The 15,567-nt window shown below is 40.0% G+C and overlaps 1 protein-coding gene across 3 annotated transcripts in view; it reads right to left on the reverse strand.

The window, feature by feature from the left end:
* CDCA7L (cell division cycle associated 7 like) overlaps positions 1 to 15,567 on the reverse strand; it is a 62,939-nt gene that overhangs the window by 33,023 nt on the left and 14,349 nt on the right. Inside the window, exon 1 of one of the 3 annotated variants that reach the window (XM_080974931.1) lies at positions 4,067 to 4,232. The exons of the other annotated variants lie outside the window; for them this stretch is intronic. Within the exon in view, the coding sequence (XP_080831057.1) occupies positions 4,067 to 4,186 (120 nt within the window). The 5' untranslated portion in view covers positions 4,187 to 4,232. Of the gene's footprint in view, positions 1 to 4,066; positions 4,233 to 15,567 lie in introns of those variants that run through there. 3 annotated transcript variants of the gene reach the window in all.

Here is a 15,567-nt window from a genome sequence, read left to right on the forward strand (position 1 = left end):
CAGGCACCTTCTACTCGCAACAGCAGCAGCATCCCAGAGTCTCACACAAAGTTCTTTCTCATTCCTGCTGCCCAAGATAACTTTTCCTGGAGATGCCATGGACCTTCTGCATACAAATTATGCACTCATCACTGAGGTGTGGACTCTTGGCAGATTAGAGTTGTTCTTTTCTGCTAGGCCTTGCATGGAAATTTTTACAGGGTTCTTTAAAGCACAGATTCCCCATCAGCCACCTCATGAATTAAGAAAAGGAGGAAAACGTCATACATAAAGCATGCTTTCCTTCTGGCTTATACTCTATCAGTGGTGGTTTCTTCATAAGAGTTGGTATTTCTTATCTACTATCAATGCTATTCACTTATGAATCTTGCTTAGTTTGGTAAATAGCAGGCATTAATCAAAAAAGGAGTACTTTAAGGGTATTTGCTATGTAAGCCTGCAGGTGAAGAAGATCAGGTTCTGTCCAAAGAGGAGGACATTTTATAGGGTTCGGCAGTCTCTTTTAAGTATGAAAAGTGGGCACACATTGCCTGTCATTTAAGTGCTTAATAAACATGAACCCAAAGCTTGTATTTTTTCAGCTTTCAGTTTCCAACTCTACATTTTGTGTCCAACTGCATTCTAAAAAAACCTTGAATGTTTTAGCTTTGTTTTTATTCTGGCTGTGCTTGGTTTTTTAAAATAAAAATAAAAATTCAGGCCTTAATGTCTAATATTATTGACCACCGCTTTGTGGGTTTGTTTGTTTTTTCAATCAAGCAGAACATCAATATTATGAAACAAATTGATTTCAATGGGACTTAATCATGACCAACTTTTCACATTGGTTTCTATGGGAGTTAAGTGCAATTACCGTATTTCTCGCCCTATAGGACGTACTTTTTCCCCTCCAAAAATGAAGGGGAAATGTGTGTGCGTCCTATGGGGTGAATGCAGGCTTTCGCTGAAGCCTGGAGAGCGAGAGGGGTCAGTGCGCACCGACCCCTCTTGCTCTCCAGGCTTCAGGAAGCTATCTGCAAGCCTTGGGAGCCCGTGGGAGTTCCCGCCGGGCTCCCAAGGCTTGTGGATAGCAGCCTGTTCTGGGGGCTGGGGTCGGGGGAAGCTAGGGCTTCCCCTGCCCCAGCCCCACGCCTGGGGGGGAAATAATTTTTTTTTCTTTATTTCCCCCCAAAAAAACTAGGTGCGTCCTATGGGCCAGTGCGCCCTATAGGGCGAAAAATACGGTAATTTAGTCTGGATCCAGTCCATTGTATATTAGGGTGCCATTTTATGTTACAGAATGCAGGGAAGAAATTTGAAATGGCTATTTTTGTTCTTTTGTTCAACACATACATAAATGCATGTTTGAATCCTACTATAAAGTCAACTCGGTTACTGTTATTTCTTAACTGGGCAGTTTATAACCATGTATGTATATGTATATAGAAATATATGTGACAGCTGAACAGAACGCTTTAGGCACGTGATAAAGAAAGCCTTGATCCATGAAGGTTTATGTCACAATAAATCTATTTGTCCTTTAATGGTGATGGGGAACGGTGAGGATCTGGCAGATATTGTCACAGCAGAACTCCCATCATTCCTGGCAATTAGCCATGCTGGCTGTAGCTGATGGGAGCAGCAAACCAACATCTGGAGGGTCAAAGGTTTCCCACTTCAGATCTAGGGTTTCCTGAGTCCTAGATACCCAGATTTTCCAGGAGGTATCCACGTTAGTCTATGGCAGCAAAAGCAACAAAAGAACCCTGAGATATCTTAAAAGATCAAGATATTTATTATAGCATAAGCTTTCATGGACTTTCAGCTGAAAAGAGAACTCAAAGCCATGAAACTTGATGCCATAATAAATTTGTTAGTCTTTAAGGTGCTGCAAGGCTCTTTGTTGTTCTAGATGCCTAGTGTAAGCCGCATAACCCGCTTACCGGTTCTTTGAATACGCCATAGTGCTAAAGTACTATCATTGGGTCTTTTTATTACAATTTAATGCACAGATAAGGCAATGAATCAATCAGAAGACCCCGAAAAGTCATTGCATTTTCTTCTTTCAGTTGGAGCACCTCAAAAGAAATAGATTCCGGGGGAAGGGTTATATCTTCTAAATTTAGGATATGATTAACTCCTCTTCTAATGCCTTGGAGTGCTTATCCTCTTCTGCAAATTGTCAATATTATCCCCCTTAATTATGTAAACTGAGAATGAACATCTAAAAATGCAGGCAGTTTAAGTAGTAGATATTTATATTTTCACAGCATCTTTCTCACTCTATTTTGATTATTTAAATTTGCAGCTGTCCTCTCGTTGCTGAGATTCTTTCTCCACCCACTAGATTCAAACATTTCTCATCTCTTGTAGATTCTTTTTTCCCTGTTTTTACACTCGTTTGGGTGTCATTTAATTTTACAAGGAACAAAGCTTGCCTTTATTCTCAGTTTTTTTCCTCTCCTAGCAAAACTAAACAGCAGCCAAAACAACAGCTTTTCTCAGATTTCTATAGAATTTGGAACAAATGAAATCTTGTAGAATTTGCAACAAACAGAAACAAATGAGGAACAAAGCAACGCCAAAAACAGATATACTGACTATAGAAACATGTTTTTTAAAAAATTCATAAAGCAATGATTATACCTTAGGCCCACTTCATACAATATGTCATTTCTGAGTAGGAAATTGCTTGAATCCTACCAGTTGTGGTAAGATCCACCAATTGTGTCTCCCTGTTCTCTATGCACACTGAAATTGTGAAATATGTGAGTATGAACTAAGTTAGGAAAAATGAAGGAAAAGATCGTACTGGGGAGGAAAAATCTCTTATTACTAAACAATATATTACTCAGTAGTCTGTCTACAGATTAATACTCAAAATAAAAGGCCCAAATAAAGGTGGAAGAGGAACTTGCACCATTGCTGAAATCAAACGTACATTTGGGTGCCATTTCTAACAATAAGAAACCTCATAGAAAATTTAGATCCTATTTTATGAGGTAGCAATTTTACAGCAAAGCTCCCTGGAGAGGGAATATATCTGTGGAGAGCACACAGAATGGACTGCAAATGCTACTAGGGCTATTTATGAGAATAAATCAACCAAAAATCAATTGGGGCAGATATATTTTCCCAAAGCCAAATAAATATTTGTCAGCCTTTGTTACTAGGTTCGTAATTAATATTCTTTCTTGAAAACAACTACATTTATAAAGTTTTTGCAGAAAATTCTGGTTTGGTTATTGTTTACTGGGCAGGAATAGGCTTATCTCACTTTCCCAGAAAGAAGCACTGGTATAGAACAGCTATGGAAACTTGCCACGCTGCCCCAGGAATAACATAATGGTTAAAAAAACCAATGCCAGGAAATTATCTGAATCCTCAACCCTAAAATTCAGTTCACGAGACATTTCGAAAAGCTGTTGTCTTTGAGTGCTCTGCTCTTGTTTTAGGATTAGATAAGCTCCTTTTCCAAAATCAAACTACAACTACATTCTTCTCCCCCCCCACAACCACAATCTTCTTGAAAGGTTAGCTGTAAAGCAGCTAGCCATCTCATACTGAAACTATCCTTGTTTTTATTCTGTTGATTTGTAATGAAAACTGGTGTTCAGAGATGGGCAAAGCATAGATGTGACCTAATTTGCATCTTTGTTTAACTCCCTGCAGAAAAACACTGCCTGCTTCTTGTACAGAGCCTTTTACCATTATCAGTGTATGTTATCACCTAATAATGCGAATCATATTTAAGGATGCAGAAGAAATTCAATTCAGTACACATTTAGATCATAGAATCAGGGTTGGAAGGGACCCTGAGGATCATCTAGTTCAACCCCGTGCAATGCAGGAATATGCAGCTGTCCCATATGGGGATCAAACCTGCAACCTTGGTGTTATCAGCACCACACTCTAACGGTCTAACCAACTGAGCTATCCAGGCTGATAAAAGGAAGGTCATTAATAGACACTGAAAATATCATAGAATCCTGAATCCATCAAAGTTGCACTTTCTAAAACAATATATGAACCAAAACACAACTATCCTTCAAAACTACCTTTCAGCTACACTTTAAAGGTCACTTACCCCAAATAATCTGTTCACTGAACGTTCACCCCAGTTTGATTGCAGGGAAATTAGACGATGTAGGCTATTTATTGAGGATTCATTCTGATGAGTTTGAGGAAAATTAGACGAGCCTTGCATCAAGTAAATGTTATGCCACACTTCCTAGTGCATTTTCCTGACCCTTACCTTATTGCAGGAAGTCTAATATTGGGGGAAGCACATTTGCTGCGCAAGGGTGCAAAGTCAACTTGAATTGTGCAACTTGAATTTGCTGGTATGCAACTGATCCTACCAGAAAATAGAGACAGACTGGAAGCATCCTAAAAGGCCACAAAGTGGTGCCCAAGTCTATAGTGCTGCTGACTGATTGGAGAGAACCTAGGAAACAACCGGGGCGGGGGTGGTGGGATTGGAAGGCAAAACAATTGATGCATTAATCAGACAGCCTCAGCTGGCTACCTAATGAGGCACAGGGTTAAGAATGTTGGTTTCTGACCTGGGTTCAAATCAGTGATGAGCAATGAGCTTACTGAACAGCACTCAGTTTGTTAAGTCTCTTAAGCATGAATTCCCTTGCTGGTGGCATAGAAATATAAATGACCTGACTCGCAGGCTGCACTGAACAAGATAAGGATCATAAACCTTACATGCCAAGTGTGTTATCGAAATGCATGTTTGTAACGTTAGCTTAACTATCTAAAATTAAATATTTTAAGTGATATGAACACAGCAGTATTGCATTTCTGCACCTTAGCAGGCGTGCACTCCGCCACTGGCAGTGCTCAAAGTAGGGGGGGGATGTCATCCCACTGTGTTTGGGTCTGGCCTAATCTGAAATGAAATCGCCACACTTACTTTTCTCTCCAACTTTCAGTACAGGTCACTGCAGAACACCAATGATGGTGGTTCAGTGAAGGGCATTGTTAGGAGAAGGATCATGGAGTCTGAGCTCTGGGTCTTTTGTGCCAGCCCTCCCTTTTCTTTCATTTTTTTAAAAAAACTGTACTTACAAGACAAATGGGTGCACTGCAAAGTGCAATGCTGGTGAGACACCAGTCATCCACCATTTTAATTTGCCCAGAGGCATATGTACTTATAAATTAGTATGTGCAAGTTTCATGTACATTCATATGGCATGTGCTAGTACCCAGAGAACCCTTAATGTTCCTAGCAATGCCCTGGGTTCAACTAGTCTGATATTTTTTAAGAGGCAGTGAGAAAAAATGCTATACTCCTCCTCTCTCGAAACACACTATCAGACCATTTTAGGACATGTTATAGTAGACATCCTGAAACTGTACCATTTCAGAATGCTGGTTGGAGATCAAAAGTCTGAAAGACTAAAAGATATTAGGTTAAATATTCACATCACCAATCTAAGATGTTAAGCTTCGGTTTTTATTTCCAACTAAAGTTACTGCTTTGCCTTTTTGTGTGTTTTAGTTTCCACTCTGTTTAAAATAAAAAAGGAATAAAATATGTTTCTAATATTATTACAACTAATTATTTCATATGAAAGACTTTTTAAAAAACTTTGAAAGGACATTTAAACATATTCTCTAGCATGCATGCATGTACAAATCACATCAGTCTTTCTCAATCAAAAGAAAACACACATATAATATTTGGCACATTCCCTTTTGGCTGTTTTTGTTCGTATTTGGTAGGTGAGGTGGCCAGTCACCAGTTTTACTGGGTCCTGTACAGCAGCCTGAGGTAACGTTTTCTGGCATGAAGATAAAACAGGAGACTTCCCTCTCATTTCTTCATGTGTCAGAGAGGAGCAAGGTCAGAAGATAAAATGGAAGAGGGGCTTTTATTTTAGGGAAGGACAAGGACTCATTTCTAGAACATGTGTCTTCCATGCAAAAGTTCCCTGGTTCAGTGCCCTAGCATGTCCAAGGTAGGTCTGGGAAGGCTCCAGGCTGATACTCTGGTGAGTCCTTGCCTATCTCCAAACACTGTGCTAGATGGATCAATGCTCTGACTAAATATACAGCAGCTCCTTTGCTCTTAGCAACCTTATCTGAACAGCAATTAATAAGAATAAAATTCTCCAAAGTGGTGCTAAGGAAAAGGGTCAGGCCTCTCATCAAATATAGCTGAGATATTGTTCTTTGAAGGAAAGTGATCCTGGATAGCCATGTGTCTTGTAAGAGCAAATAAAACTTATTCTTATTGACTATTTTCATGAATATTTACTTCTTTATGCATCGTTTGAGAAATGCTAGGCCAAAGATACAATGCAATCCAAGAGATCAAGGAGCGAGTTGTTTTTAAGCCAACAAACATGCTCTCTCTCTCTCTTTTTACAGTGCACCCACTTGTAAAGTTTTGGTACGGTTTCTCAGTTATAAATCTGTGATGGTTTTTGTGTAGCAACATTGCCATCTGCTGGGCAACAAACTCTACCTTCAATGTTACCCTGTGAATTCACAGGCAGAAAGACAAGGAAATTCTATTTTAAAAGCTCTTTTTCTTTTAAGGAACAAAGTAAGTTTGACTTCTCTTATTTGCTTTGTTCCCTTCCAAGTATTATTTACATATTTCATTTCTTTATATACAGCCGTCTGAAATACAGAGCAGAAATTAGTAATGTGCGGTGTGGGACAAGATGAAAATCCTACACACAGTGAAGTCAACTTAAATATCGTTTCATTTCAGTTGCCTTGCTCCCAGCTAACAGGAACTAGATAATTACAAAACGTGGGTTATCTTTTGCCTAGCAATTACTGATAGATGGCAGAACAACATATAGAAAGCAATCTTTCACATATATCAATCTCAGATTTTCCCCTACATACTGGAATTTGCTAGAAGTGTCTTAGTCATCTCAAAAAACTTAAATTTACAATCTGCATCTTTTATGTAAACCCTATTGATTCCCATACCATTTTTGTAGGTTTTGGTAAGCAGGGAAAAATCAGCACATATATTTAATGTATATAGCACCAAGTGTTTCAAATAGTTTGTCCCTATGTACGAGAGTCAAGGCATGACAAACCACCCCCTCCTGGAGGCCATGTGCAAGCTCCAGCCCTTTCCTTATGACTCTGCAAATACTTTGCCTACTTTTCTCTCTTTCATTCACCCACTCACATATGCATGTATGCACGCACATACACACACACACACAGAGAGAGAGAGAGAGAGAGAGAGAGAGAGAGAGAGAGAGAGAGAGAAACAGGTCTACATCAACCCAGACCAGCGAACGCTGTGGGTCAAATGGTATTAGAATATAAGCCATATCCAATCTGCAAGCCAGAGGTTAAAATACAAATGCAATACAAATATTAAAACATCTTAATCCACTGAAAACACAAAGACCATCATTATGAAAAATCTGCAACAAAACAACATAGGATTGGAAGACAGAACAGCCATAAGAACCAAATGTATTTCACTAAAGCCATTTAAAATCAGTAGGCATTCAACACCTCTTGACTTAGTTAACTAATTTTGGGGCACACAGAAGAGTCTGTTAATTACCATAATGCTCTGTTAAGATTCATACTCAAGGATGCAGTCCTTCAGGTACCCTGATTCCAAAATAGCTGTAATTTTGGAAGTGGCACAGCTTTATTACATCCACCAAAATGTCACAAAATGGCTAAATAGTAACTAAACAGTAACTCCTACTAGGAACTTCCATAGTAATGCTTACATGATATTTGGGTTTGCCAGTTATCAGAAATGATCCTCAAAGACCAAAACAAATGGAAGCTGTTCTCCCTTCTCATCTGTTGTAGATTAACATAGAAATGCTTAAACCTTTGGAAATGCATAAAAAGGAATAACAGCGAGAAGTGGTTCTGTGGGGTGCAGCAAGAGGAAAAAAAGTTTTTGCTTTTTTAACATTTGGGTAGGGAAATGACTGTACTGAACTTACGCAATTCCGATTGTACTTCAAGTGGTGTTAGTAAGTAACAACTCCATTGAAACAAATAGAGAGGTAATGGAATGAAACAACAGTCGTTGAAAAATGTGTATTTATATGCTATTGAATGCTGCTGGCATTTGCTTGCTAGAAATGGCTGTTATAAATGCACATGAATTTATCCATAGTACATCGTATCATGGGAAGCTTTGTTTTATTGCTGTTGATCATTCTCTCTTATTATTTCTTCAAAGAAATGCAGGGTTATTATCCCAAGCATTAGCCAGCTGGCCTGCTGAAGTTTCCTTTCTGGATTTTCTTTCTAAAAAAAAAATTCCCCATAGGCTAATCCAAAATAGTTTTTGCCTGCAGAATGTGTTTTGTCATTACTACCTGTCGATTAGAAATTTTATTTAGCGTAGGTGGTACTAATTGTTTACTACTGGGAACCTTATTAGAATCAAAACTGATTGGAATAAATGTGAGCCATTACTATGAATAAAGCTGGATTCTTTTCATCAGATGATTTAGAATTTGTCCTTTTAATGTTTAACTATTTAATGTCAGTTTTGCTTATAATTGCCTAATCAGCAGTTGTATGATGTTCAAGTGATATATGAAATTGCTCTTAAATCAGTGAGACCCTTAAAGGACATTATGTTAAACCAGGGATGTCAAACCCCAGGGGCCTTCTAGCTATTGCATTACTAGTTCCATTATTTCTGGCCATTGACCATGCTGGCCGGGCTGATGGGGGATGGAGTCCACTAACATTTGAGGGTCACTTATTTCCCCATACCTACGCCAAGTAATTGGAATTAACCAGATGTGAAAAATAGGGGGATTAAAGATGACCAAGTACAGTGTATTGGTCACTTCTAACATGTTGGCATAATATGATGCATCGACTTAGGGAACAGATTGTAGCAATAAAAATAGCACAGCCAGTGTTACCTTGCCCTGACTTTCTTTCAGTTTGTTGTGTTTGCAGAGTACAATAAGACTGGCTTCATTGCAATGCTGTTCACTACAGGATGACTTGCTTCCCACATGAGCAGAACCACTCTGTCTAGCAGACAAGCTTACTTGTTGCACCAGCTTAGGTCATCATACAGGGCGACCAAAGCAGTTTCTGGGCCAAAACTGGGCCAAAACCCCGATTGAAATGGATCCAGAAAATCTGTTTCTTTCAAAAGCGTCTGGATCTGGTCGCTTCAGAACCTTGCTCATGAAAGGGAGATTAGCAACTGGCCAGTAGATAGTTAGTTTTCCAAATCCAGGGAAGGTTTCTTAAGGAGTGGTTTTACCACTGCCTCCTTCAAACAGTCCCATTGCAGCATGGTATCTTGCTGTGAAAATGATTTCCTTTGGTTCTCTACAACAGGCATCCTCAACCTCGGCCCTCCAGATTTTTTTGGCCTACGATTCCCATGATCCCTAGCTAGCAGGACCAGTGGGTCAGGGATGATGGGAATTGCAGTCTCAAAACATCCGGAGGGCCGAGGTTGAGGAAGCCTGCTCTACAACATACATTGTTGTTTTTAACATACATACATTACTGTATACATACATAGATTGCTTTGCGATATAAATTGCTTTGCAATATATGTTATTTATATATTCATTTATGGGTGCCTCTTCCCATCTATATTTTCTGAAGTTTTTTTGCTGTCAAAGGCAGCTTATGTGCACTAAGACTGCAAGCCTAACCACATCTATATCCACAGAAGTAAACCCCACTGAATTCAGTGGTGCTTACTCCCAGAGGTGTTGATTAGAATTTCAACCTTAATCTGCATCTTATTGTGAATTTAAAAAACCAGTGGACTACATCTCTCACTTTTCTTTTCAAAAAGTTATTTAAAGTCCTCTTAAAGTGCTCTTCTTTGTCAATGTGGGGAGAACCACCTGGATTTGACTCCACATTTTGACCACCTGAAGGGTGTTTTCTTTTATCTTGAGTTATAATCAGACCACCCTTCCCCAATTCCTGACTGGGGTAAATGGGATAGGACGACAAATGTATAATGAATTGTGAAATCAAGTAGTGAAAGCAGCTGCAGTCCTAGCCCCTTGGCTGGTAGCATGACACACTGCATTCAGTGGAACTTACTTCTGAGTAGATATCGTAAGGTTTGCAGCCATGGATGGCTTTGTGATGAGTCATTCGCTTTCATTAACTTTGAAATGAAACACGCAGGGGAGGTAATTGGTTTGCAGATATCTGTTGATAGCTAATATATGTGTCTATTATGTGTTACATAAAAAAGAAGTATATTTCCACATCAGTGAATTAAGAAACAGAACAAAGATTTGGGCAAAATAAACCAACTGCAGCAGAACATAAATTACTAGATGAAATTGCAAATGAATATCCGAATGGTTTGAGATATATTTGTACAGCACTAACTATGACTCAGCATACTTGATTTAAATCATTTTGAGAAGACTTTCTTGGATATCGTGAGTTCAGTGTGGAGCATTTGCAAAAGCCAGTCAGTATGCCAAAATCACTGAAAAAGCTAACTACTGGTCAGATCAGCATGCACTCAAAATGGTTGCATTAATTTTGTTTATTTGAAAGTCTTGTGGAGCCTTGAGCATAGCTATTATTAAACTCATCTGCCTGTATTTGATGCTCATGGACTACTCCAATCTGAGAAGGTAAGCAACTTTGGATAAATGAAAGGGGTTAGTTGGTAGTGCTGAATCCATTCACAAGATCCAGTTTATTTTCTGCAGTGGAACCAAGGCAATGGAACATTCTGCCAAAGGATGTTTGCCAGACTACCACTTGCCCTTTGACAAGTAGCTAAGGCACACATTTTCCATTAGGCTTCCCTTTTAAAAAATGCCCTTGCATTTTTATCAACATTGTATTTGTAATGCAGATTTAGTTTAATTTACAAATGTATTAAGTTTGCTATATTATTTTAATTTTTGATTATGCTGTTTGTACTGAGAGCAGGATGGAAATATTGAAAGTAAGCAAGTGGACAAAAGAAGTCTTAAAGCAGTAACAGAACCGGTTTAAAAGCAAAATGAATATGACCACTTTCTGCCTAGACCTAATTATCCAAAGGTGTAATTCAGGACAATTTGCAGCAGAGTGACTACTTAATTGAAGAAGCCCCTCTTAAAAACACTGATCAAATGAACTGGATAAAGCTACTTCTAAATTATGATTTCTGACACTGTGGTTATAAATTATGGTTTGGGGACAGAAATATGTAGAAGGTAGCGATGTAGAAAACACAATCTGGCTAATTTTAGAATATTTAATCACATATCTGCTGTTCATACATTAAAGCATCCGAACAGAGGATTTCCATTTTGTGAAACAGTAATTTTTTTGCTATTAAACCCCCTTTTCTCCCCTCTGTACTTCTGGCTTAAATGAATGTTGTGGGGACACATGTCTGGCTTGGTGAATTTGAGCACTTAGCAATACTAAGACCAGATGCCTACTAAATAGAATGCCAAATAAAAGTGCTGGCATCATCCATGTTTTGGACAAAAGATTGGACGTTGATGATTCCATGGCAACCTGCTCTGCAGGTACTTGGAAAGTACTGCTACAGTCCACAGAACGCGCCACCCTTTCATGAATCCTAAGGAAGGGACATCATCCTAAACCAGCATCAGTTTCCTATAAGTAACAGAACCCTCAAAGGGGCCACTGCTGCTTCTTGCCAGCTGACTTGCTAGTTTCTCTGACCAGAGACAAACACATTGACAAACTAACTGTAAAGCTGTTCTGTCTCTCACACATCTCCATTCCAGGTTTAAGAAACGTCAGTGGATTACCCGTGCCCACTGAGCAAACTCAATTAGCTATCAAACTATACAAAAGCCTAGAAGTGATTGTCTCAATGCTTTACAACAGAACTGCTTGACTGAACAATAAAGGGGAAGAGTGCCATCCCAAGTCTAATAAAATGCTCCCCACACAACCTCCTCCACTCCTGTCCTTGAACTTTTGTCATGGCAAAAGTGTCAGTAACACAGGCAAGCCTATAAGCTCTTACTTGCCTTCCTCTGAGGAAGAATCCTGCATCTGTAGGGTCCTTCCACAGACTGAGACATCTAGGACCTGAAACATTTTAAGGCTTATGGTCTAGTAGTACCTTGAAAATACCCTGAAACTGTTCCAACTCCAGCTATAGAAAAATAGCCAAGAGAACAAGAGTTTTATGCCATTTTTTGTGTGTATCCCAAAATTCCTGGTGCAAAAAATGTTTGTTGAGACAGGACTCCCCTTTGTAGAAACTTTGCTAATTCTTCTCCAGCAAGACTGGTTCTTCTATATGCTTGATATTTTTATCTTGAACTATGTTTTTCACCCCAACAGACAGTGAGCTTACCCACCCACCTCAATTGCTTAAAAAATAGTACATTGGCTACTTTCCAGTCCTCTGGTATTGAAGCTGATTTTAAAGACAAGTTGCATATTTTTGTTAGGATAGCAACAATTCACCCAATGAATTCTTTAAGAACTCTCTGGGGGATTCTACTCAGTCCCAGTGATTTGTTACTTTTTAATTTGTGAATAAAGCCTTGAACTTCATCTCATGGGACCAATATTTGCCTACATTCAGGAAACCTCCTTCCCAAAAAGGTCAGTTCAGGCCCAGGTATCTGCCATGCATCTTCCACAGCAAACAAAAGATGCAGATATATAAGGTTTCTATCACACACTTGTGCAGCAGTGTGGGGGACACTCAAGCACAGTCAGATTCCTTGTTCCATGGACCACAATGGGACGCATGCATGCAAGTAATATAATCCCAACAGGATGTTGATTTCTGAAGACATGTACCCTTCAACATTACTCAGATGAAAATAGGGACATTCTGTTTTACCTCAGGAAGCTTCTCCCACATTTGTATATGACGTATATGTGTGAGGTGAGATCAAACATGGGAAATGTATAAGATCTCCCAATTACCTCTTTACACATGATATATTTTGCCCTGCCTATGAAATGTAATTTCACAGGAAACAGTTGCTGTAATTTGGAAGAATCAGGAAAGGAGAGAGAAAAAGAAAGAAGAAGAAAAAGGGGAAGAGAAGAATGAAAAGAAAGAAAAGGGAAAAGGGGGCAGAGAGAGAAAAAGAAAGTGAAGATGAAAGGAAGGGAAAATGATGAAGAAAGGAAGAAAAGGAAGGAGGACTGGGGAAAGGAAGGGAAGAAGGAAGGAAAAGGGGGAGAAAGGGAGGGGAAAGAGAAAGAAGTGAGAGGGGAAGGAAGAGAAAAAGATTGGAAATGGGGGGGGAGAGGATAAGGACATTTTTGGAAAAGGAGAAAAGAAGAAAGAGAATCAGAATTGGTGACAGGGTTAGGAGAAAGAGGAAATATAGGCTGGAAAAAGGTGGGGGGGAGAGAAGTGGGCACAGTTTTCATGATGGGAAGGTATTTAGCCAAAGAAAGTTAATTGTGAATGGTCCCCCCCCTCCTTTTAATAACCTAAAAAATGATGGATGAATGAATGAAATGATAAATGGGAGGAATTGTGTTTAAAAGGGGCAGGCTGAAAGAAGGGATGGGGGGCAGCTTAAGAGTGGTGGGGATTTTATTTTATTTTTGCGGGCCAGGGGTAGTATTTCTTATTGGTTCTCCAAGAAGGAGAAGACTCTAAAATATGCAGGGAAAACCTCTGCCTGGCTTTTCCCTTGCCCCCATATGCCTTCCTCTCCATTGCCCTCTTTCTCTTGCCTGGTCACACATTCCTAGGCTCTGTTTACTTAGGGGGCAATGCGTGTGCTGAATGGTGGGTGAATGGAGCTGTGTAGCAAAGGAGGGGGCTAACATGTGTCATTGAGGTGCAAAAAGCAGAATGGGGAGGAATTGTGGAGGGGGGTTGAATATGAAGGGGAGAGGAGATGGAGGGAAGGATAGAGAGCAGAGGCAGTCCCAGCATCTCAGCAGGGTGGGCTCCTATTTTGAAAGCGCTCTCTCCCTTCTCCTGTCTGCTGGGTGCTGCAGGCTCCAAAAACCACCTTTGTTCACACATGCCCTCCACCACCAGGGTTTGCTCCCCCACACCGGGTCATCTTCTCCTCCTCACAACGTACCCATGGGCAGGGGCAGAAGACGGGAGCCAAACTACTCTTAAAAGGACCTTGGGTAAAATTGCAGCTATGGCAAAGGAAGAAGCCATGATGGCTTCATTGTTTCTGTGGTGGTGCCAGCAAATTCAGGGCAGCTGAAGGGTATGTCATGGGGTTATGTTATTCACATATATATTACTGCATGGAGGGTTCTCACCATGATGAAGCAGTACCCAATATTGCTGTGTGTGTGTGTCTATGTAAAGGACACATAAGAAAGTGAGGGTTGTGTGTCTTATCAAGGCCTAACAGGGTGAAACAAGGACTAACTAACACTCTTAGTGCTGACTTTCGTTTAGTTGTAGAGGGATTAAATTACATTCTTCACTTCAATTTAATGCATTTTAATGTTTATTTCTATATATGCAGGACTCCTTAATTTAGCATAATTATTGAGATGAACTTCAGCTAACATTACAAGAAAATTGTAACTTGTCATAAAACAAGAGGCCCATATTGTAGCTGAGCTGTTAACACACTGAGATACCCTGTTAGAATATCTTAATAATGCAAATAAGTCCTCCTCACTCCCCACTATGATAATGCTTTGGTGGCTTGATTAATTATTATGAAGCCAAATGGCTAACAAAAGAGGGTATAAATAAAAATATCTTCTCATGTCCAATAAAAGAGTGTAAATTTTAACTACGGCGCATGACAGCAAGTGTAAGCAAGAATTATACACAATACAACTCACTGAATGAGTTAATATGCTGAGGGCCTTTGTTGCTAGAAATAGTTTGCTCTGTATTATAATCATCCATTGTAGCTGCACTCAGCTGCAATTTTGGTTTCTCCTTTAAGTGTATTCAATGACATTTCTAGTACAGCGCAGGCTTCCAGTGCTAGTTATGTCTGACATAAAGGGATGGTGTCTGTACAGGTGCACCTAGACACTTCAATCCTCACATTTTTAAGACCCTCTCAGTAGCAGGGGAACCAAGAACGTAAGTAGACTTCCCTTTTGGAAAAGTGCCACAGCGTTCAGGTTTCCACAGTTTTCCATAGATTTAACTTCGGATTCTTCTGTTGAGCCTGAAGTTAACAGAGAGGGTTTAGTAAAAGCAAGGGACAGCCTATGAAACAAGACATTTGGTAGGAAATTTGGGACAGACAGAAGGAAGTACTTATTCATCCAAAGCGTGATTAATATATGGAATTCATTGCCAAAGGATGGGGTGGTGGCTTAATATCTAGTACTAGGCAAACCATTGTTTGTTTAGAATACTTATATCCCACTTCATAGTTCTGAGTGGCTCTCAAAGCAGTGGTGTTGCATCGTTTGCCAGAGCCCAGGGCATGTGGGTGGGTGGGGTGTGGAGGGCAAACATAACCTACAGCACCAGCCAGCCCTTGTTCCTGCCGCTGTGGGGACACACACACTGGGCAGGGGCTGGGCGCAGAGCTTTCACAGAGCCCACTGTGTCAGCCCAGCCCTCACTACCACAGCAAATTAGGGCCACGCTGCACCGTCTGCCCACCTGCGCAGGGAGAAGCCTAGCCAGACGACGCTGGCCTTGGTGGGAAAAAC

This window comes from Podarcis pityusensis (assembly GCF_964106645.2).
Source record: "Podarcis pityusensis genome assembly, chromosome: 12".
In the NCBI taxonomy this organism is placed as follows: Eukaryota; Metazoa; Chordata; class Lepidosauria; order Squamata; family Lacertidae; genus Podarcis; species Podarcis pityusensis.